The following is a 24,684-nucleotide window of genomic DNA, read 5'->3' on the forward strand; positions in this document are numbered from 1 at the left end:
GTCTTCCTGATGCAGGCATACAGAGCTTCTGTCATCACTGTGGGCCTCTTCTGTGGGGGGACTGGATGTTGCTGGCACCTCCTCTCCGGTGACGTTGTATGGGGGACCGTTGGAGATGTAAATGCAGTGTTTTAGTTTCTGCTTGTGTCATCTTGTGCATGGGTATGTTGCCCTCTATGGTTGATATTGCCATGGCAGATTGGCCTTAGTGAGAGTTGTTATTTGCTGGGCTAGGTGATTGCCTCTAGTGTGCATGCAGTGGTGATGGTTGTCCATGCAGGTCTGTGATGGGTGTCCGTGCATTGGTGGGGCATGCAGGGCTTGGCAATAGGATGATAGGGTTGTGATGGTGGGGTGTATGTGAGGTGGTGGAGTTATGGTGGTGAGGGCAGGGGTGGGGGTTTGTGATGGCATGAAGGTAGGGAGGGTGAAAGTAGTAAAGAGTTGACTTACCAGAGTCCAGTCCTCCTGCTACTCCTGCCAGGCCCTCAGGATACATTATTGCGAAGCCTTGCTCCTCCCATGTTGTTAGTTGTGGGGGAGGAGGTGGGGGTCCACCGCCAGTCCTCTGTACAGCTATCTGGTGTCTTGCAACCACGGAATGCACCTTCCCCCGTAGGTTGTTCCACCTCTTCCTGATGTCATCCCTTGTTCTTGGGTGCTGTCCCACAGCGTTGACCCTGTCCACGATTCTCTGCCATAGCTCCATCTTCCTAGCAATGGATGTCTGCTGCACCTGTGATCCAAATAGCTGTGGCTCTACCCGGATGATTTCCTCCACCATGACCCTTAGCTCCTCCTCAGAGAACCTGGGGTGTCTTTGTGGTGCCATGGGTGTAGTGTGAGTGGTGTGTGTGAGGGTGTGTGGGATGATGTTTTGGGGTGTGTGCTGTGAGGTGCGTGGATGGTGTATGGGTGATGGTGTTCTGTGGCTCTGGTTCTGTGGGTGCTCTTGGTGTCTCTCTCTCTCAGTTGTAAATTATTTTGTAGTTGTAAAGGGAAGTGGGTGGTGTGGGTGTGTGTTTTATAGTGGTGTGGGTATGTTGTGTGTATGAGTGTCAGGTGTGTGTAGTTTGAATTGTCCAATGTGGTGTTGTTTGGTATGTGTGTGTGTATTTTGAGTGTGGCTGTATGTACCGCCAATGGTTTACCGCGGTTGAATGTCCGCTGCGGTGATTCGTGGGTCACAATGCTTTGGGCGTAGTTCTGTTGGCGTAACGGTGTGAGTTTTGGTACCACCATTTTATCACTGACCTTTGGGCTGGCGGACTTGTGTGTGTGTCTGTATAGTGACGGATTTCAGTGTGGGTCATAATATGGGTAGCGTTATACCACCGCGCTCACGGTATGTTGGCAGCAGTCGGCATGGCAACAAGCAGGACTTACCGCCAATGTCATAATGAGGGCCAATAAGCCTATTTTAGAAAGCAGCTTTGGCAAAGCTGCAACCCAGTCATAGAAGAGTAACCACATCATAAACTATTCAATGCATTTTTCCCCTCTTTTTTCTGCATGGCATCACTTCATTTGATAAAGCAAAACACAAACGCTGTGGGATAGCATAACTGGATGGACGGAATGCGGAACCAATCAAACATTCACCCCCAGTCACAGATCTGGGTTTAATCCATCCATTATTTTGCTCACCATGCCACCCCAGTTTGAACCCAGGCATATGCAACTCAGTCTTGACCCTGTTCCTCATGGGAACAGTCCAGTCCGAACTGCCAGGCCAGGTTCTCCCTGGACCGGAAACAAGCATCCTGGGACCGGTTTCGGGGTTTCACACCTCATCAGCCAGGCTAGCTTGAATCCAGTGGCACAGTGAGCCCGGGACCCACGTCTGGGCATACCTGGCGCACTTAGGGCGGCAAAAGCAAAGCAAAACACAAACGCTGTGGGATAGCGTAACTGGATGGACGGAATGCGGAACCAATCAAACATTCACCCCCAGTCACAGATCTGGGTTTAATCCATCCATTATTTTGCTCACCATGCCACCCCAGTTTGAACCCAGCCATATGCAAATCAGTCTTGACCCTGTTCCTCATGGGAACAGTCCAGTCTGAACTGCCAGGCCAGGTTCTCCCTGGACCGTAAACAAGCATCCTGGGACCGGTTTCGGGGTTTCACCCCTCATCAGCCAGGCTAGCTTGAATCCAGTGGCACAGTGAGCCCGGGACCCACGTCTGGGCATACCCGGCGCACTTAGGGCGGCAAAAGCAAAGCAAAACACAAACGCTGTGGGATAGCGTAACTGGATGGACGGAATGCGGAACCAATCAAACATTCACCCCCAGTCACAGATCTGGGTTTAACCCATCCGTTATTTTGCTCACCATGCCACCCCAGTTTGAACCCAGCCATATGCAAATCAGTCTTGACCCTGTTCCTCATGGGAACAGTCCAGTCCGAACTGCCGGGCCAGGTTCTCCCTGGACCGGTAACAAGCATCCTGGGACCGGTTTTGGGGTTTCACCCCTCATCAGCCAGGCTAGCTTGAATCCAGTGGCACAGTGAGCCCGGGACCCACGTCTGGGCATACCCGGCGCACTTAGGGCGGCAAAAGCAAAGCAAAACACAAACGCTGTGGTATAGCGTAACTGGATGGACGGAATGCGGAACCAATCAAACATTCACCCCCAGTCACAGATCTGGGTTTAATCCATCCATTATTTTGCTCACCATGCCACCCCAGTTTGAACCCAGCCATATGCAAATCAGTCTTGACCCTGTTCCTCATGGGAACAGTCCAGTCCGAACTGCCAGGCCAGGTTCTCCCTGGACCGGAAACAAGCATCCTGGGACCGGTTAGTCAAAGCCATCCATTGCTAAGTACCTCTTCACTCATTGAAACTCTATCATATTCTTGCCATACACCCTCCTCCTAAGCTGCTTAGTGATGATGGCTACAGACAGCAGAGATTCAGGGTATACTTATAGATGACACATATATCTGGTTGGCGGCATCCTCATCTCTCAGCCCCATGCTCTTCAATATATACATGGCCCTGCTCGTCAACATCCTCTGCACCCCTTGACTCAACATCATCTTATACGCCAACGATACACAGTTGACCCTCCCAAAAACCTGTCAGAAGTCACCATCTGGATGAAGACCAACTCCCTGAAGCTCAACTTGCATGGGCTGGAAGTGATACTCTTCGCAAAAACACCTAATTCTGATCTTCAGACTGGTGGCAATCAGAACTAAGACCTACCCCATTACACCAGGCTATGAACCTAGTGATCATGATCGGCAGCAACATCTCCATGTCCATCCAGGTTGACTTGATCACCTCGTCCTGCTTCCACCACCTCAAACTTCTCAGGAAAATCTTCAGATGGCCCCCCTCAACATCCACTGCACTATCACCTAAACTCTAATAAGCAGCAAGTTAGACTATGGCAACACACTTTACGTGTGAATCTCCGCTCACCGCACCAAAAGGCTCCAAGTCATCCAGAATGCAGCATCCAGGCTTACATTCAGCAACCCTTGCACCTACATTTCCACTCACCTAAAAAAAAACACTGGCTCCACATCCACAAATTCCCCCTTTTCAAACTACTCATGCACACATACACTGCAAAACCTAGGTCCTACTTACCTTAACAGCAGTGTCAGCTTTCACACCCCTGCCAGACACCTCTGCTCCACCAACATCCAGCTCTCCTCTATGCCCTGAAGAGCCAGAGGTGGTGATCACACCTTTTCATAACTGGCTCCTAAAACATGGAAAGATCACCCCCTCACATTAGAGCCACCATCACAGTACTAGAATTCTAGAAGAAACTGGGCTAATCCAATAGGGCAGTCTCTGCTTCTGTTAGCTCCAGATTACTCATTGAGTGAGATGCATGCTCTAAAAATGTACATAGCTTAACATAGCATACCGTAGCATAACATAGTACTTCATAACATAAAAACATCCTTAAGAACCGCATGCCTACAGATATAGCGCATGCAGTGCTGTGCTAAATCTGAAATAGTAGCAAACTTAAACAAGCATTTGCAATGCAACGGGTCTCGCGTTTGCTCATGTTAGAGCTGATCGCGTTGTAAACTCCTAACCCAACTTTTCACCTATCGGGCAAAAGTGCATTTATGTACATAACCCGAAAAAGTGAAATTATTTATGTAAAGCGCTCGACTTCTGCCAAGCGAGATCGCACTCGTAAATGAGAGAAAAAGATGTCCACAAGCCCGATGTTAAACAGCGAGCCTCGCATGTTTTCTGTACTTGGCCGCTGCACCCGAGGAGGGCTAGCTACCAGAAAAGACATGACGTATGCGTGCCTTCGACTAATGAAAGCAAGCAGATTTTATTAGGCAAGCCCACGAACCAATAAAAAAAACTGACGTGATGTTGACAGGGCTCCGAGCCCTTTTCTAAACACTAAAGCATCTCGCTGCGATACGCATGTGCGAGCGCATGCAACGCAGGCTCGACCGTAAAAAGGTTTTTTTTTCAGCAATATCCCTCTCCCCACTTGTCTATTTCTTAGAATTACCTTCTATTCAGTTCCTGGTTGTAGTCCTTATGTCATGCATGTACACACCCTAAAGACAGGTACATGGCTGACTATCTAAAATAAAATAAAAACATCAAATCATCCCCCATCTGTTGTGTCTAAAAGTGACTAATTCTATCGAGAAACCTCCTTTTTTGTTGGTCTCCTGTAGGAGGCACTCCTGATTCGAGATCAGAATTCCTGCCTACATTTAGAGCCTGTTTGGACCTTTACTGCCACCTCACACCTACCTCTAAGTCCCACTTCTCGCTTTGCCTGCCTCCTTATCCCATTTCTGACTTCCTTTGGGTGTTTGAGGATGATGCAAGCTGCTTTGCTTTGACCTTTTGTTCTTTCTCCCGTTCCCCCTCTTTTTTGAGTTGGAGGGGGTCATTCTGACCCTGGCGGTCATTGACCGCCAGGGTCAACGACCGCGGGAGCACCGCCAACAGGCTGGCGGTGCTCCCAAGGGCATTCTGACCGCAGCGGTTTGGCCGCAGTCAGAAAGGGAAAACCGGCGGTCTCCCGCCGGTTTTCCGCTGCCCTAAAGAATCCTCCATGGCGGCGCAGCTTGCTGCGCCGCCATGGGGATTCCGACACCCCATACCGCCATCCTGTTCCTGGCGGTTCGGCTGCCAGGAACAGGATGGCGGTATGGGGTGTCGTGGCATGGCCAATGGCATGGGCACTGCAGGGGCCCCCGTAAGAGGGCCCCACTTTGAATTTCACTGTCTGCATTGCAGACAGTGAAATTCGCGACGGGTGCTACTGCACCCGTCGCACCGCTTCCACTCCGCCGGCTCCATTCGGAGCCGGCTTCATCGTGGAAGGGTGTTTCCCACTGGGCTGGCGGGCGGCCTTTTGGCGGTCGCCCGCCAGCCCAGTGGGAAACCCAGAATGACCGCTGCGGTCTTTTGACCGCGGTACGGTCTTCTGGCGGTTCCCGCTTGGCGGGCGGCTCCCGCCGCCCGCCAATGCTGGAATGACCCCCGGAGTCTTTCAGATGTGGTGTTGGCTTTGGGTTTTCCCATGCTCAGGATGTGTCCTTGTGGACCTCCACCTGCACCAGTAGTGTGGAAGTTTGTAGTTTTCGTGCCATTTGTGATTCCCTTTTTTCTCCCCACTTTAGTAGGATTGCTTAGTCCTTGCTGCAAAGGATTTGCTAATCCATTTTGATCATCCTCTCCTGGGTCCTTCTTCCATGGCGCCAGGTAACCCGTTTGGGTTTCTGTGGCCATGGCTGCTGGGTAGGTCTTGGAGGCTGGGCCATTCAATGCCTGCAAATGCTCCTTCTGGTTCATCCACCCTTCTTGGTGGATGGTTGCTATGGATTCTAATAGTATTGTTCATTTTTTGCTCCTTTTAGGTGTGGAAGTGCAGCCTACCCTGGTTTACCTCCTACCATGTGCCATTTTTGCTTTAGCAATTGGACTTCATTTTCTATTTCTCTTTTTGGGAGTGGAGAATAGTCATGCATTTGCCCTGTCCTCCCAGTATGACACAAGGCAGGGACCGAACCGGTTTGGGGCTGGGGTTCTTTGACTACTTGCTTCAGATTCTCTATTGTTTCTCTGTACAGTTTGAATTATGTTCGGGAGGTCAGTCACTGGACTGACCTCATGTGGGGCTCCACTTATGACTTTAGTGATGTAACATGCAACCCAGCACTCCACTCCGTACCCCTGCTTTCAGAAGTGGGTACTGGTGGCAGGCTCTGCCTTATGCTCTCATTTTCGATTGGTGTGAGTTGTGCATGTTCTACCACAGGGTCTTCATGCTGCTGCCTTTGGTCCCTACTGCTCTTTTTCCAATCTTTCTGGCTGTTGTTTCCCTTACAGGTGGCTGCCATTTAATCCTTGGCTCTCCAGGTACCTCCTGTATGGCGCTATTGTGGATGTCCACTGATTTGCAGCCTGCTCCTTGGGGAACATGGGTTGTGACTTTGCTTTTTCATAGTGCTTGTTGTCTTACTTTGGGACCATCTCTTTTTTGTTTTGTCGGCCTTTGGCTTCAGTCCTTTTTACTGCATGTGTCTAGGCATTGCCCTTTGTGGCAGGTATAACGTGGGGGGTGATATATGACATTTGTGCCTTCTTTGGTGGATCCTTATGGCGTAATGAATGGGACAAAGAAGAGATCAGGGGTAATGTTTTATTACTCAGCAGTAATGTCATTACTCTGACTCCACTCCCTTGTCCCAGTCTTGACAACGCTTGCACCCTCCCTGTTGTGTGTCTGGCTTTGATTGTGGTCTGTTGGACTAATTTGGTAGTGGATTATGGAGGTGTCTGGTTAGAGGTGGTCTTTTATAGGCACACCTGGAGGGGGGGAATTTTCTTTTTTTTCTTTTAGGTAGATAGTAGGGAGACTGTTGCTAGGGTATGGACAAACCTAATGACGCAAGGAGTGGGATGAGGAAATAGAAGAGGAGTAATGGGATTACCAGTAACCAATCAAAGCATTAAAAACTCTTCTTGCACCAACATTTTCAAGAGAGACCAATAATCTTCTTAGTTAAGAGGGTATTCTTGTTCTGAAGGCAATAACATTCACGACCCAAATCAAACCTGTCTGAAACATTAAAAGTCATAGCCTGCCTCTGTACATAGCCATTGCTTCAATTCAAGCTTTTCTGGTAAGTTTCGACTTTCTTCCTCTTATCCTTGTGACCAGACATCCAAATCAATTAAAAAATGAATTACAGTGCAATGTAAACCAACTGTTTATTTTTCAACATAAAACGAGGTGACAAGGCTCCACCCTCTGTGATGCATAAAATACATCTTTGTAGATCATTACCCTGCTACAATAATACCTATCACCATGATAGGCCCCTCTTCACACCTGTTAAAGACAATTTTGCCCTTCTTCTCTGCCCGTCTGAGACACCTGTTAAATAAGGGTACATCTTCTTTAAGCCCCATCTTGAGATGGATTCATTTGCTTTTAGCCACTGTTAGAGACAAGTACTTTGCTCTTATCTCCCTCGATTAGAGAAGGACTCGCCTTCTCTTGGTCCATGTTGAAGACAGACATTCTAGATCTTCGTCCCAGTTACAGTTGGACAAGTCTGCTTGTATCCCTTTTATAGGTGGACACCCCTGATCCTATCCATATTATTGATGGATATGTCTGCTCGCATCTCTGTAGAGACGGACATGCCTGCAAGTATAGGTCTTTAGAGACAGACTCTCCTGCTCTCAGCCACCATTAGAAATGGACACTCTATCTTTCATCTCTGTTGCAGACTCTACTGATCTTACTGAACCCCCTTGTCTCAACCACCCGAATAGATGGAGAGTCTCCCATCAGTCACCATTGGAGGTGGACTCTCCTACTCTCACCACCTGTATACATTTTGACTCTCATTTGCCTACACCAGCTGGAGATGGACTATCCTCTTGCAGCCATGGTCAACAAAATGACTTCTAGTGGAGACAAACTCTTCTTGCTTTCATTCCTTTTAAAGCTAGTCTCTGCTTTCCTTTTCCTAGGCAAAATTGAGCAAGGATGAATCATTTCGCCCTCGGGTCCTCCATCTTCATGTACCTGTTGCTCATGGAGCTGTTATTCAGTGGCAGTGTGGCAGCCCAGCGGCACAACCCTCGACGGTCTCATGGGCATGCCGACAAGCCACAGCGTGATCTTCCTCGCCAACAGACTCCTGCACCCACGTCATCCACACAGCCCCAAAGCCAAACCTACAGGTGAGACCCATTTACAAATTATTTAGTTGCCTTTTTTTAGATGAAAAAAAAAAACAATGATGCCTGGAACTGCTTGGTGAGTCAAAACAGTGACGAGGTATAGCAGAGTTGCTGGAGTATTTAGCCCTAAATACTTATTACCTTAACTTAATGGAATTGTGTACTAAACATAGATATATAAATGTGTAAGATAAACTACTGACTCAAAATTAATAAAGTAGTAGTCCCTCTTTACAGAGTAAATGGGTAAGAACTTGCAGTAACCAGGTCACAGGCGTACATCATCATTAGAAGGCCCAATGATAACTGGATGCATCCTCCTGTTCATTCCCTAAGTGCCAGTCTTGAACACAGCCTAGTGGGAGATAGAAAAACAGATATCTCTGAACAACAGTGGGTTGCGGGTGTATGCTCTCTCAAGTCCTGGCAGTGTGGAGGCAGTATCCCAGATGTATGGTTAGATATCTCATGTAGTACCTCTCCATGTTAGGTATCTGAAAAAGGTTCAGGAGAGAGCACACCAGCTTCATCCTTAGGCATGGTGACCACAGGTGACCTAGGCGAGTTGAAAGGGCAAGAAGCAGAAGAGAAGACCGGGGTTGACATAGGTGCACTGGTTGACTCTCACGACCAACAGCTGTGAGAAGGAGAAGTTTTTGGAGAGCCTTTTTGGGGTGCCACAATCCCCACTGCATGTTATGAATCTGGCAGAGGGACGGGTGCAGCTCACTAGGCAAAGAGAGTGGATTCACCATGTGTTTTGTGCGGGCAGTTCGACTTGCCCATTGAGTTGGAATTCCTGTCCTTCACTGTACCTCATGTCTCCTTCGTTCATTTTGAAATGGACCATGTACATGTAACAATAGCTCATGAACAATACTCCAAGCCACCTCAGGAGACAGACCATGGAAAGACTTGGGTACAGCACACAAAGCAAGCCTGAGAAGCAGCCAATATCAACTGAGAGCATTCCTACACGAGCCTCCACCGTCTATCAAATTATTTTAAGAGAAGTAAGCCTCTGGTCCTGTGCACAGTAGTCATCATAATCCTGGAACTCTGGAGACTGTGGGATTCCCCTCAGGGAACTCAGAAGTTTACAGGAGGAAGGTGCCAGGGGATCCTGATTGTGATCGAGAACAGACATCCATCAGAAAAGAGCACCCCTTTTCTAATCAGAGAGGAACTGATCTCACAAATGGTGGATACAGATAATGAGGAGGGAGTCTTGTTGCTCCCTGGCAATTTGTACACATGTCCACCTATCACCTATTCTTCATTCTAGGAACTGTGACTTTGGGGTCTCCAATGTAGCTTCAGTCCACCAACAGTACAGATATCAATTCCCTTGTCCCTCAATATTTGTCTAGCATTTGCTGGGCAGTGATTATACTGATGTGAAGAGACCCTGCATACTGGTGAAAGATTTGATGTAGTCAAGATTTTAGTGCTGTCTTTCATGTCATAGAAGTCATCTATATTTGACAGTTTATGCATTATGCTAACCAAAGTACTAATGGTTGTAACATTTGCATAATTTGTTAGTCCATTTCTCAGGATGTTCCACACTCAAGGATACTATTACATTTCCCCCTATGTGTTAAACAATAGTGGTCTATTACCAAAGCAAGTCTTCTCATGGGAACAAAGTCTGAAAGGATGCTCACGTTAATGACTACAGGAAAAACATGACACAGGATATTTTGTTCCTTTTAGCAACATGGTGGCAGGATCCAAAACGTGGCTAAAAAGAACAAAATATTCTTCAAGTGTTTTGTTTTTCACTTTCAGTTAACTGCATATAAAATAATGCAGAAAGCTTAAAGGAAAAATAAATGCAAGTTAAGCTAATCTGATCAATTAACCCCCTGGGTGCCCAGGACGAGCGGGTCTCGCCCTCGGCCACAGTTGCCCGGTGCCAAGGACGAGACCTGATCGTCCTAGCGCTCCCCCCGATGGCCAAGCAGCCCCCTCCCCTGGAAAGGGATGGAAGGGTAATCGCTTCCCCTTCCACCCCGACCCTTCCAGATCCCCCGTGGAGTCTAATGACGTCAGCGTGCAATCGTGTGCTGACGTCATTAGAGGCCTACCCCTTTGCGCTGGAAGCTCAGCTTCCAGCACGGATCGGAGGAGAAATGCAAAAGCATTTCTCTTCCGATCACGTGGAGGGGGTGAGAGAGGCATGAAAGGAGAGGAAAGGCCTTTTTTTTTCTAGGTTATGGAATGAGGGGAGCAGCCCTTTGGGCAAGGGTCGCTCGCCTGGGGGCAAATTCATTTGAGGCCATTTCTGCCCCCCGGGGGCAGATCGGCTATTTATAACTAGGCCGATCTGCCCCCTTGAGGGCAGAAACCCCTAGACACCAGGTATATATATTGTTTTGTTTATGTTTTTTTTATATGTGGGGAGCGACCCCTTAGGCAAGGTTCGTTCCCCTGGGGGAGGGGGATTGTCTTTAGGCCATTTCTGTCCCCGTTGGGGACAGATTGGCCTATTTTTATTAGGCCAATCTGCCCCTGAGGGAGGCAGAAGCCACTAGACACCAGGGATTTATTTTTATATATATATATCTATGAATAAGGGGAGCGGCCCCTTGGGCAAGGGTCACGTCCTAGGGGGACATTTTTTTTAAGGCCTTTTCTGTCCACCCTGGGGGCAGAAACCATTAGACACCAGAGATTATTTTATTGTTTATTTTTATAAAGGGAGCGACCCCTTAGGCAAGGGTCACTACCCTGGGAGGCAACTTATTTTTAGGCCATTCCCAAGGGGGGCAGAAACCACTAGACACCAGGGATTTTTTTGTCAATTTCACGGAAGGGGAGCGACCCCTTAGGCAAGAGTCACTCCCCGGGGGGGGGGAATTTGTTTTAGCCCATTGTAATTAGGCCGATCTGCCCCGAGGGGGGGGCAGAAACCTCTAGGCATCAGGAATCATTTTATTTATTTTTTTGTTTTATTTTTTTTACACATGGGGAGAGACCCCTTAGGCCATCTATTTTTGGGAGGCCCATCTGCCCCAAGGCTGGCAGAAAGCCCACCAGAGACCAGGGAAGATTTTTTTTATTCACAAAAAGATGATTGGGGTATGGCCATACCCCCACCCCCAAATAAATGGGGCCACAGGTGGGCAGATGGGGCAATTACCCCTGATCCACTCCCCGGGTGGTCAGAAAGCCTACTAGATGCCAGGGAATTAAAAAAGAAATAGTGGACTGGTGGCTGCCATCCATTATGGGCATGGTTATGCCCCCAACCCAACTGAAGGGGGTAACAGTCTTTCAGCTCTCCCCTGCACACTAAAACATTTTATCCCATGGCAAGCAAGAGGACATTTGTTTATTTTGGGTTTTGGTTTCACATTTGGGCCATGAGAGCTTGTCTAACTCTCAAAATCGTCCCACTTGGAATGGTGATGGCTCCACTTTTTGGACTTCGGGACACTGCCATGTGGAAAACTCTACAAGACAGAGACACATCAGAAAACTAAACATCTGGGTCCAGGGTGGTGTGCTTCACATGCACCCCGCACCATTTTCTTACCCACAATGCCCTGCAAACCTCCAACTTTGCTGGAAATCACACATTATCCCCACATTTTTGTGATGAAACCTTCTGGAATCTGCAGGAATCTACAAAATTCCTACCACGCAGCATTGTTGCATTTATACTGATAACAATTCTGCCCCACTTGTCAAACTAAAAACGTTTTTTTTCAAACTGCCATTTTGGACCCGCTTTGGTTCACCATCAATATCAACATGTTTTTGGATCTTCCCTGTCACAGGCACTTGACCCACCTACACAAGTAAGGTATAATTTTTATCGGGAGAAGGGGGAGAACGTTGTGTGGTAGGAAATGTGTCCTGGTGCAGTGATCCCACACAGAAATGTGGGGAAAATGTGATTTTGTAGCTAAATTTGAGGTTTGCTGAAGATTCTGGGTAAGAAAACACTGGGGGATCCACGCAAGTCACACCTCCCTGGATTCCCTCGGGTGCCTAATTTTTAGAAATGTTTGAGTTTGGTAGGTTTTCCTATATGGCTGCTGTGCCCAGGGCCAAAAACGCAGGTGCCCCCGCAAAAACAGGTAGTTTTGTATTTGATAATTCTGATGTGTCCATATAGTTTTTTGGGGCACTTCCTTTTGCGTGCACTAGGCCTACCCACACAAGTGAGGTACCATTTTTATCGGGAGACTTGGGGGAAATGCTGGGTGGAAGGAAATTTGTGGCTCCTCTCAGATTCCAGAACTTTCTGTCACGGAAATGTGAGAAAAAAGTATTTTTTTACCACATTTTGAGGTTTTCAAAGGATTCTGGGTAACAGAACCTGGGGAGAGCCCCACAAGTCACCCCATCTTAGATTCCCCTAGGTGTCTAGTTTTCAAAAATGCAGAGGTTACCCAATGTGCATGCAGAGCTAGAGGACAAAATCCACAGCTAGGCACTTTGCGAAAAACAAGTCAGATTTCAATGTAAAAATGTGATGTGTCCACGTTGCGTTCCTGTCGCAGGCATTAGGCCTACCTACGGAAGTGAGGTACCATTTTTATCAGAAGACTTGGGGGAACACAGAATAGTAGAACAAGTGTTATTGCCCCTTGTCTTTCTCTACATTTCTTCCTTCTAAATGTAAGACAATGTGTAAAAAAAGACATCTATTTTAGAAATGCCCTGTAATTCACATGCAAGTACAGGGACCCCGGAATTCAGAGATGTGCAAATAACCACTGCTTCTCAACACCTTATCTTGTGCCCATTTTGGAAATACAAAGGTTTCCTTGATACCTATTTTTCAGTCTTTATATTTCACCAAATGAATTGCTGTATACCCGGTAGACAATGAAAACCCATTGCAAGGTGCAGCTCATTTACTGGCTCTGGGTACTTAGGGTTTTTGATGAACCTACAAGCCCTATATATCTCCACAACCAGATGAGTCCAGCAGACGTAACGGTACATAGCTTTAAAAAATTTGACATCGCAGGAAAAAGTCACAGAGTAAAATGTGGAGAAAATTGGCAGTTTTTTTCAGCTCAATTTAAATATTTTTTTATTTAAGCTATTATTTTCTGTAGGAAACCCTTGTAGGATCTACACAAATTACCCCGTGCTGAAATTCAGAATTTTGTCTACTTTTCAGAAATGTTTAGCTTTCCAGGATCCAGCATTGGTTTCAAACCCATTTCTGTCACTAACTGGAAGGAGGCTGAAAGCACAAAAAATCGTACAAATGGGGTATGTCCCAGTAAAATGCCTAAGTTGTGTTGAAAAATTGGGTTTTCCGATTCAAGTTTGCCTATTCCTGAAAGTTGGGAAGATGGTGATTTTAGCACTGCATACCCTTTGTTGATGCCATTTTCAAGGAAAAAAAACACAAGCCTTCTTCTGCAGCTCTTTTTTCCCTTTTTTTGAAAAAAACCGAAATTTCCCTGTATTTTGGCTAATTTCTTGGTCTCCTTCAGGGGAACCCACAAACTCTGGGTACCTCTAGAATCTCTAGGATGTTTAAAAAAAAATGCAAATTTGGTGTGGGTACCTTATGTGGACAAAACGTTATGAGGGCCTAAGTGCGAAATAGCCAAAAAAGGGCGTGCCACCTGAGGAGGAAAAGGCCTGGCAGAGAAGGGGTTAGAGCCTAAACTGTCCTCCAAGCAGCCTTTACATTTGGGGACATATTTACAAGCCCTGCTCCGCCACCAAAGCATCACTTTTGTGAGGCTCCCGTGGCACAAACTATAGAGCCATAACTACAAGGCCACATAAAGCCACCCTGAGTGGTTTTTCATGGCCTTGTAGATATGGCATGAGACTAAGCAGCGCAAGTCGCTGCTTTGCCTCACACTGCGTTAGAGAGACATGCCATGGACATTACAGGCGGTGTTCCCATGTAACACCCATGGAATTTTATACATTCCCAGATTTACGAGAAATTGTAATCCTGGGAAAGAGTGAAAGCCCTACCCCTCCCCAGGGATGGTGTAAGGGAGGTGCAACGGAAAGAAAAAACATTATTTCTCCCTGCAGAATGCAGCACACATAGAAGAAGGAAATTGCCTCCATTGATTGTTTTTGTGCAGGAAGGTGTCCTTTCCTGCACAAAATCAATCATCCCCACAATGCAGACACCATTGCACCATTGTGCAAGGGTGCCTGCGTTAGTGCATGGCAGCCATTTGTGCGCCAGCGCAGGGAGAGAGGACAGAAATGTGCCCTCTCTTGTAGATCTGACACGTTTCTGCCCTTTCCTGGTGGCACAGGGCAAACAGCAAGGCACTGGGGACATGGGGCTTGTAAAGATGCACCTTGGTGATTAACAAATTGCACACATTTACATTCTTTCCGGTAGGAGGCACCCTAGTGAGAATGCCTTTTTCCTCCTTAGCTTTGTGTCCCTTCTGAGCTTCAGAGCAGAGGAAAACATCTCTTCACTCCAACTCTGCCCTTCCTTTACTTTTACGCAGAGGCACTTGAAGGGCCACATTGATTGTTCAGTGTTGGTTGTGTTTTTTAAAGAAAAGTACTGCTTTTGTAAAATTATAAAAGCATGTGGGTCCGCATAGATCGCATCCACTTCGACCTCTGTTTACACGCACATGTCCTTCAAAGTGAGTTGAGGGAGTGACAGGGAGGAGGCCAGCCAGGTCATGTTCAGACAGAGCGCTCTGATCGTCTGGACCCCTTGAGCTTCAGAGTGATGGTCCAGGAGTAAGAGGAAAGTAGTGAGATCTTTGGATAGCATCAAAGAGATAGCCCAGAGGAAGTGTTGCTATATTTGGGGGATCATTTTTTAGATTACAGATGATAGAAACAGCTTCTTTAGAGAGATGCCTTGAGGAACATGTGGAGTTTTCCTTTTTTTAGGTGGAGGTGCCCCTGGATTTAAGCTAGCCTGGCTGATGAAAGGTGATACCCTGAAACCGGTCCCAGGATGCTTGTTTCCGTCCAGGGGGGACCTGGCCTGGCAGTTCGCTGGACTGTTCCCATGAGGAACAGGGTCAAGACTGATTTGCATATGGCTGGGTCCAAACTGGGGTGGCATGGTGAGCAAAAAAAAGATGGATTGGGGGTGAGTGTTTGCATTGTTCAGCACTCCGTCCATCATCCTTTTGTGTTGCTCAATTTGCCCTAAGTGGGAAGGATATGCCCAGACGTGGGTCCCTTGCTCACTGTGCCAATGGATTCAAGCTAGCCTGGCTGATGGAGGGTGATACCCTGAAACCGGTCCCAGGATGCTTGTTTCCAGTCCAGGGAGGACCTGGCCTGACAGTTCTGGCTGGACTGTTCCCATGAGTAACAGGGTCAAGACTGATTTGCATATGGCTGGGTCCAAACTGGAGTGGCATGGTGAGCAAACGAACTATGGATTAAGCTCAGATCTGTGACTGGGGGTGAGTGTTTGCTTTGTTTAGCACTCCGTCCATCATCCTTTTGTGTTGCTAAAGTTGCATTGGGACCCAGACTCACAACACTCAAAGCGCTACGAGGCCCCTGGGCAGAAGGCGCTATATAAATCTATATAACATAACATAACACCCCACTTGTGGGGCCTAGTATTTTTGGTCAATTTCTGTTTTGGTTTCCTATGTTTGTACTTTTATGTCTCACACATAGCATGGTTTATGAGCTACAGAAAAATACCCCTGAAATAATCTCCTAAACGCCGCTACAGAGCTCACCCTTGCCCCTCCTACTCTCCCTATTCTTGCCATACATTTTTTGGGGGGGGGGGGTGACTTCAAAATATTTTGCTTAATGGGGGCTTAGAGCAAAAAAGATTGAAGACCTCTGGTCTAAACGAATGGACATTTAAATTGACTTGTCAGTGCATCTTTCTACATTCAAATCATTAGCACCTTGGTTAACATAATACATAAACTGTCACGTATAGATGCTAAAATCTTGACTACCTAAGATTCATTGAATGTCACCCCGTTGTGTTGGGTAGCATCATAAAAACTTTGACATGGTTTTTTTTGAGAGGGTGAGAACAAAAATAAAAAATGTAATTGCTTCAGTTTACCTGGAAATGCTATGTGTTATCTTCCCTCTTTCTGTCATGAATGGGATTCCCAGGTGTGATAGTGGATTGACTGATCAGCATTTCTTAGGTTATATGACTAGTAAATGGTGGGTATCTGATTGAGTAGGGAGCTTGGTGGTGGCACATTGGGCATGTCCTGAGATCATGAAGGGTATGCCCCAGATGAGAAGATGACAAGAGAGGCTGGGGGTTCCTGTGGATCAAAGTGTGACTGAATGTACTTTCCAGGCCATGCCACGTGAATGGGACACCACTGTGTCCTATGTACAGCTGTGATCCCTGAACATAGTTTAGATAATTGATGGTGTGCATTTTGAGGATTCTTCAAGGAAATCAGGTTTCTGAGTGTATGGAGATTGCTAGACCCTGAGCTGGGAATCAATCCTGGACTGGCAGCCGGCCGGGTCCCTGGGAATGAGAAGGCATTTCATACCAGTAAATAAAATGAAATATAACTCACAATATAACATTTAAGATATAACATAAGTAAATATGATTTGACAGGAGTCCATTAGATCAATAATGTAGAAAAGTTAAAAGGGCAGAGTGCGAGAACCCTCCTTATAGAATGAGTGACTATGTGCATGCCGTGACTACTCGTGTGCGCCATCATTAGGGCAGAGAATGAGAAGTGGGTGTATTGTAGTGCCTTGGATGGCAGTGCAGTACAGAGCCTAGAAATGGAGGGATGACCTACAAACACCCATTTCTAAAATGACTATGTGCTGAAAGAGTGCATGGGCTGGTCTGGGCTGCTAGTGTGAATGGTGTGAACGAGTGATTGGTCAAGTGTACCTTCTGTGGAAGTTCCTGTCTGAGGAGGGCCCTGCCCTTGGACCTGAGGAGGAGGATTCGAGAGGGGAACAGAAGGATTCTAAACCCAGCCTAAACTGCTAGAAAGAGACCCAAGCAAATACTAACTGGTGTGTTGTTACCCTCAACAGGAGGGTGCTGAGGAAAATAAAGCAGCATGGAAGAAAGAACCGACAAAGAAGTACTAAAACTGCAGGATGCGCAGCATCTCCAGGCGCTTATGAAAGGCAGAATTATTGGTTATACTGCATAATTATCCAGAGGCAATGCCAGTATTTAGCTCTGGGATGGTAGAAAGAGCTGCCACGCATTTGGGTATGAAAAATCTTCGTGCGCTGCAGAAGGCTAGCAGTAGAAGAACAGAGCATTCTGGAAGGCCTGTAGGGAGGAATTCTCTCTTGGAGATAGAGAGGTTCCTGTTTGTGGAAAGGACCATTACACATACAGAACACCTTGAATACTGAGCACTTGGCCACAGGCATCCAATGATAAATATTTCAATGAAACGAGAATGGAGAAACAAACTGGGAGTCCAAAGTCAGGATTAGTGGGAGCATTTGTATGAGCTGAAGGTGCTGGAGTAAGTTTGGTGGTAGTTAAAATAAAGAGAATTGCATGAGTCCAGGTGTGAGAGGGCAACTGCTCGACCACTGCTGGCCAGCAGTTTGCAGGAAAGAAAAGCATAATCGTGTGCAAGTAGAAAAAAGCAGGCGAAGGAACTTCGTTAACCTTAGGAGCAAAAGCAAGAGCACTATCAAAGGTGAGACCTAGTTTGTGGATGGGGGTACATGGTGTGGGAGGGTCTCTTGGCTGCTTTGACCATGAAGCCAAAGCTGAAACTGAAAGAGCAGTCTTTAAAAATCAATACTTCAGGTTTGATACTGTTCTCTTTCAGGACTTTTAAGTTCACCTGGGAAGCCACAGCAACAGTGTAGACTCAAAATCTGCTTTAAGGCTTCCCAGTGTATTCACTGATGGACACTGTGATTCGAGTGTCCTCGCATGGCGTAAGAGCAAATTCAAATGAATGCCAAAAAAGACAATGTAAAGACTGAAAAGGTTCAGACTAGATATGTATCTTAGAGGCCCCTACAAAGATGGGGTTGTAAGAAGATTGAAAAGGAGGAATATGAACATCATGACACCTGTTTGGCTAGAAATGACTTAAGCAATGTCATGTACTTCCCCTAAATACCCTAGGGGTGAAGATGGCGACAGAGAGTATTATGTAACACAGCATTGACTGTGGCACCAAAGTCCAATAACATTAATGCCAGTGTGCCCAGTGATCAAGGATATGTGGTAAGTCATGCATTACAGTAATAAGAGAAGTTGCAGCCTGATGAAGGTGGAACCCTAACTGTACTGAGTCCAGTAGATTGTTGCCATCAACAAATGAAGGCTACTATGCGGACTTGTATGAGGAGCAACCTTCTCCAATGGCAGAGCATCACAACCTGATTTTAGAAGACCTGATATTGGCCAGACTCCACAATAGTGATTGGCTGATGCGCTAGAGGAACACTTCACGAAAGAGGAAACTGTCCTTAATTTTCTTCCTTCTAGTACGACATTGGGTCCTAATGGGCTAATGCTTGAGGGATTCAAGAAGTATGCCTCTCACTTGGTCCCACCACTCATGGATATGTACACAGAAGCATTAAAAGTTGGGGAGCTGCCATATGATCTGCAGGGAGGTCTAATCTCAGTAATTCTGAAGCTCAGAAGGCATCTGACTCGGTGCAGCTCATATAAGCCTCATATTCTTAATCAATTTGGAGGCAAACATCCTTGTGAGAGTGCTGGCAAATAGACTGAGTAAAGTAATCAGAAGACTGATACACAGAGATCAAAACAGGTTTATGCCAAGTTGTAGAACTCACCACTGCTTGACATGCCATCATACAACCATGGAACTCCAACCGACATGTAAAGCTCAAAGGGCCCTGGTAGCCACTGATTTTGAAAAAAACTTTGAGTATCATAGGATCCTGGTAGCCATTGATTTGGAAAACAAATCCTTTGAGTTGTTCAGTGGACATTAATGTTTTGGATGCTTGAACATATAAATTTGAGACCCGTCTTTTGTTGATATCTTTTGTTTTGTATTCTGAACCTTGGACAAGGATTAGAGCGAGTGACGAGCTGTCAGCCCCTTTCACTATCAGGCATGATACGAGGTAAGGATGCTCTTTGTCACCACTCCTCTTTGCCTGGTCATAGAACCATTGGGGGAGTGGGTTTGGAGAGATGAGCAACTGTGCGGGTTTCGCTGGATGTGATCCACTTAGGACAGAATAATGTTGCATGCCAATGACATATTGCTGTATATTTCACGTTTAATACAGAAGCTTCAGATGTACGAGGAGGCCTATGAATGGCTGGCCCGATGGTCCATATCTACATAGACACCACTTACTGGGATGCATGATGACATAAGAACAATGACAGACTTACAATGGGCTGAAACTCAATCTAAATACTTGGGGATGCACATAGCAACCACAAGGCAACCGGTATTGGACCTTAATAGCTCTCCCCTGATTGCCTTAATGAGTCAGGACATGGTTATATGGCGTGCTCTCCCCCTCACTGTAGCAGGTGGGGGGACTTATTTAAAATGGTCTATCTTCCCTGGCTGCTACATGTCGCCCAAAATGTTCCCTACGACATACCACACAATTTCTTTCATTCACTGCAGTGTGCAATAACGGAATTCTTGTGGGGAGTAGTGCCCACTGCATTTCATATCCCAAAGTGTACGGAACCCCTCTAATGGAGGGCTGGAAATAGCAGATATCATGTTATATTATTTGTCCACTCATATTGTTCCGATTAACAACTTTCTGTATGCAAATCGTGCAGACCCTTTGGGGGCCTTGGAAATGTTGGTTTTGGGGAAACATGTCATGCTCAACTTGCAACTTAGCAACACAGAGACCTCCCTCCAGCCACCTAGACCACCTTGGCATGCTGGGATCAAGCTCTGAGATGGATCAAATGGTGGTAGGGTGGCACAGTGAAGACTCCACTTTTGAATGGTACCTGGCTAAAACATGCCAGAACTCTAGAGGGCTTCTGATCCTGGGATAACATAGCAGTCTTCAAACTTGGAGATATCTGGAAGAGGGTGAGCATTCCAGTATTTATGTTCTTTGCCAAAACATATCTTATGCATTGAACACAATGCTGTTGTTCGATAAGCTACAAATAAGCCACACACTTGAGAGATTCCAAGAAAAGCTTTGGACCCTCCCTGATTATAGTTCACTAGAGGCAAAAAATAGTATGTCAGATTTGGAAGGGAAGGGGACCTCACAGCTGTACCACGCTCTGGTCAATAATACCACTGGCCCAATGTAGGCATTAAGACAAGGTTTGGAGTGAGAGATGAGCCCTCCGAAAGATGAGGATTGGGTTGAGGCAAGCATAACCCTTATAGTACTGGGTGTCTTTATGAAAAAGAGGCTTGTCCAGCCTAACTACCTTCACATGATTTATTAATGCCCCACCAGGCTTAGCAAGAGGAGACGCCTACTGCCTGAGATGCAAAGGAGAGCTGGCAACTTTCTATCATGTGATCTGGGTATGTCCAGTAATATAACAATATTGGGAACATATTTCTTATATCTTAACTCAGGTGGTGGAACAACCATTTCTGCCAGAGCCCAAAATGATTTTACTGGGTTTGAAGGATGATTGGGAGGACAAGCAAAGTACTCGACTTCTGGTGGCGATTGATTACTTGCTGCTAAAAGTGACATTGCACGCCACTGGAGGTCTGAAATGACTTCCTCCATTGCCAGATGGACGCATAGAATGGGCTATTGTGCTAAAGCAGAGCAATTTGTGTAGAAGTCTAGGGGTTGGCCGGGGTAAAATTGCAAACTATGAGGAATTGGTGTACATATTCCATTTATATTAATATGTGTCACGTTTAGTGGCTACTATATAATATAGAAGTATCTATGCACGTGGGAATTTGTGGATGCTCTATTGTTTGCTTGCTTGCAGTCCTAACCTTTTTTATGCCAATATACCGTAAAAAGAGAATAAAAATGTTATAAGCAAAAACACATAAAGAGAACTGACGTTAAAAGGCAAGAGTGAAATAGGACAGAAATTGCTAACAGTATCATGACCAGTAGATGAATGACCATGCCATTTTCCGCTGAAAGAAAATAGAAGTTCGTTTTCACTTTACATCTGCGAAGTATAAGGCATCTGAGTTCTTGAGAGCAATTTTGGGCCCACTTTGCTGTCCTGGATGGAGACACTTTTCTTCAGATAGTGGGCTTTTCAGCAGCAACACATTAAACATTAGGACCAAGGCTAAGAGCACAGCCTGCCTATGTGGTGGACATGCCTTCTCTCTGTGTTCTTTAACTGGTAAAAAATATTTATCAGCTTCGTAAATTTGAATACTAGGCATCTATGTGTAATCTTGTTGAAGGTTCTCCACAACAGTTTCCTTTAGAAACAGTGTTACTCGCCACAATACTTCTCATCACTGTCTGTACCCGGGATCTACTTAGGGTGATTGTAGCAAGAATATGTCCTGTGTGGATGATTGGGACACGGAGCAGCACAAAGACAATGACACTAAAGAGGTACTCTGAGCATCAGCTACAGAGTTTGAGAAGCAGGGACAGAATGGATGTTGGCACTCACCACTACAAGTTCTAGCTGCAACACCACAAAGATGAGCCTTCTGATCCCTGCCAAATACCTTTGAAGTCCTTCATTCTTCAACTGGGTGAGGTAATGCCATCAGAGCAAGGCAGAAGCCGCCAGCAGTATTTTCCTACTTATAATTGGAACCAGAGTGTCGGAATCTTGGCACCCTGAATGTTCTAGGGCCAGGTCTCAACTCTCCTCACTTTGCTCTCAAAAGTTGGCTCTTCATTGCAGAGTCAGCAGAGCTAGTTCCAACACCACAGCACCACCGCTGTGACATATAGTTGGAGAAGGGATGGTTATGGCAAAGAGAGAGTGGAAAGTCATAGGCATATTTCAGTTTGTGATATGGTGATTACATGTATATTATGTGTAGGAAATCTGCCTTTTTGGCATGGTCATCCCTGACTTTTCACTTTTTGCCGGACACTATATTTTTTATGGTGTTATAATGCTGTGTACTTTACCCCTGATAACCAGAAGTACAGTGTTGGTGCTCCTCCTTTAAACATGGTTAAATTGCCTTCTTCCTTATTGGAATAGGACAGCTAGAAAAATAATTACACCACTATTTTAATAGTTATTAAAAATGCAATTCAATTGTAAAGTCAGACTTTTCATAAATATTAATAAAAATAACTTTTAGAAAGTTACCCGTTTCCTGCCTGAACTTTCAGATGCGTAATTAGCATAAGCCTCTGCCAGCTCTCAGCCTGTGGTCAGCCTTGAATAGGTGTAATTAAGGTGTGAAGTGCCTTCCAGGTGCACACAATAGGCTGACCTAAATGGGCAGAGATGACGGGCTGCATTAAAAAGAAAAAGATTGCTTTATTAAAAAGCAATCAAAGAAATGGTGGTCGCCGACCCCAGCAGACTACCATCCCTTTGATGGACGTTTTTCATTCCTAATGGCTCGCAAACAATGGCCTACTTCATTAATGTTCACGAGGTAGGTCGATTTGCAACACCCACTAAGAATCATTAATTTAAACTCAACAAGTCTCACACACTAGCAATAGCGATTTCCTAATTGCGACTCGCAGAAAATTGCAGTTAGAAAATCGCTATTCCTAATTTTAGCACATCTAGCCCTAACTAGTGGTTTACTCCTGGTAGCTAGAGTTACAGTGATTCCAAGGGCCACATGTGGAAAACATAGGAATTGCGATTTCTAGGTACTTGCAGTTTCTAACGTAAGGAAATTTACAAATATTAGATAGTGATTCCTAGTGGGTCACAAATCGACCTACCTCATGCATATTAATATGATAGGTCGTGATTTGTGACCCATTACAATTGATGGCCATCATATGGATTGTGGTTTGTTGGGGTCAGCAGACTACCATGTCTGTGATTGCTTTTTAATAAAGCAATCTTTTTTTTAAAAAATGCTGCCCGTTTTCCTTAAAAGAAAATGGGAAGCATTTAAACTAATAGAAAAATATATTTTTGTTTACATTCTGAAAGGGGAAGGGGACCCTGAAATGTGACCCTCGGAGCCCATTCCTATTTGCAAATGGTTACCACTACCTTTGATTATTTGGTAAAAAATTTATGTTTTGTGACCATAATGCTATTGCAAAACAATATATACCACTGTGATTCTGTAGTTGGATGGGACGCCCTAAACACGCCCCTTACAAATACTGAATCATATATTTTCGCAATTCCAAATGGTGATTTAGTAATGTGTTACAAAATCGCAATTTGTGACTTATACATATCAAAATGCTTTTTTGCGTTTCACAAACGGGCTGATTCTGCGAATCGGCTCATTAGTGACCCCAAAAAAGTTTTCTACATGTGGCACCAAGATCTGTGAGAGTTGATGTTCATTTCTGAATGGGGAAATACAAGGCGGGGAAGAAAGCAGTAGGAATTCCGTGGTGGCAGAGGTTGAGCAGACTGCATAAGTAGTAGCTTGATGTGACTGACTTTTCCCCAGCCCCTCCAGCCTTTAAGAAAGACCAGCCACTCCCGCAACTTCATCATATCCCCTGCGGTCCTTGAGTTGTATATTGCTAGGCCCGTCTCAGTGTTTCACTGATTCCCTGTAATTGTAGCTGCTGCCAAGTGCTGGGATGAGCCTGCGCTGACATGCCCGGCCCGCTGCGCGCGCGATCACACGTCAGCGATCCTCACTGCAATTAACATACCAGATACGTCCCCGGTGCAATGTTTGACCTTCTAAAGCAGGTTCAGAGATTAAAATCTTATTTGTACATGAATTGTGACACGGGATTGACACAAAAGAACGTGCACAAACCGAGAGCTAGGAATGTTACCTTTGTTGGCTCTAGCTACTAACATCTATGCAGCCTTTATACCTGATATTTATAGTGCTTCTAAGGTACAAGATGTGGCAGCTAGCACTATATAAACGAGATTATAGTTAGTAGCATCATTGTTATCTCCAGTTATTATTGGTATTGTAGTTGGTATAATTAATGTTGTTTTTGTTGTTGCAGGATGGATCAAGAGCCCGTCGCGGCGACGTCAAAACAAGACTATCTGCCTTCTCCTCCTCAGTGTGTGCAATGCTGCGACCCCCCGTTGCACACCACCGTGTACCAGGCCGTGCCCCAAATTAACATCACTATCCTCAAAGGTACGTCAGGAGGCCGCAGGTTCAGTACTCTTGGTCTGAGGAATGAGGTGGGGGTTGTACGGGGTGAAAATGAAGACGGGCATACTATCCAGGCTTGGACTGGGCAAATGGCGAATTAAAGTAGTCTTTGTGCTACCGTCGCTGAGGTTAGCATGCGCCAGCTTCGGGGCATGCAGGCCAGCCGAGACAGCAAATGATGATACAGACACTTGTTACCGCTTGCGGCTGGACGTGCCTGCACTAGCCACGCCCTGCACTCTTTTTATAAGAACTCTAGCGTGCAATGGCATGAACCACCATGTATACGCATGCGGGGGTCT

At 45.8% G+C, this 24,684-nt stretch overlaps 1 protein-coding gene across 1 annotated transcript in view; it reads left to right on the forward strand.

The window, feature by feature from the left end:
• C1QTNF1 (C1q and TNF related 1) overlaps positions 1-24,684 on the forward strand; it is a 76,377-nt gene that overhangs the window by 20,877 nt on the left and 30,816 nt on the right. Inside the window, exons 2-3 of the mRNA XM_069199684.1 lie at positions 8,010-8,222; positions 24,225-24,364. Coding sequence (XP_069055785.1) covers positions 8,026-8,222; positions 24,225-24,364 — 337 coding nt within the window. The 5' untranslated portion in view covers positions 8,010-8,025. The remainder of the gene's footprint in view (positions 1-8,009; positions 8,223-24,224; positions 24,365-24,684) is intronic.

Source organism: Pleurodeles waltl, chromosome 7, assembly GCF_031143425.1.
Source record: "Pleurodeles waltl isolate 20211129_DDA chromosome 7, aPleWal1.hap1.20221129, whole genome shotgun sequence".
In the NCBI taxonomy this organism is placed as follows: Eukaryota; Metazoa; Chordata; class Amphibia; order Caudata; family Salamandridae; genus Pleurodeles; species Pleurodeles waltl.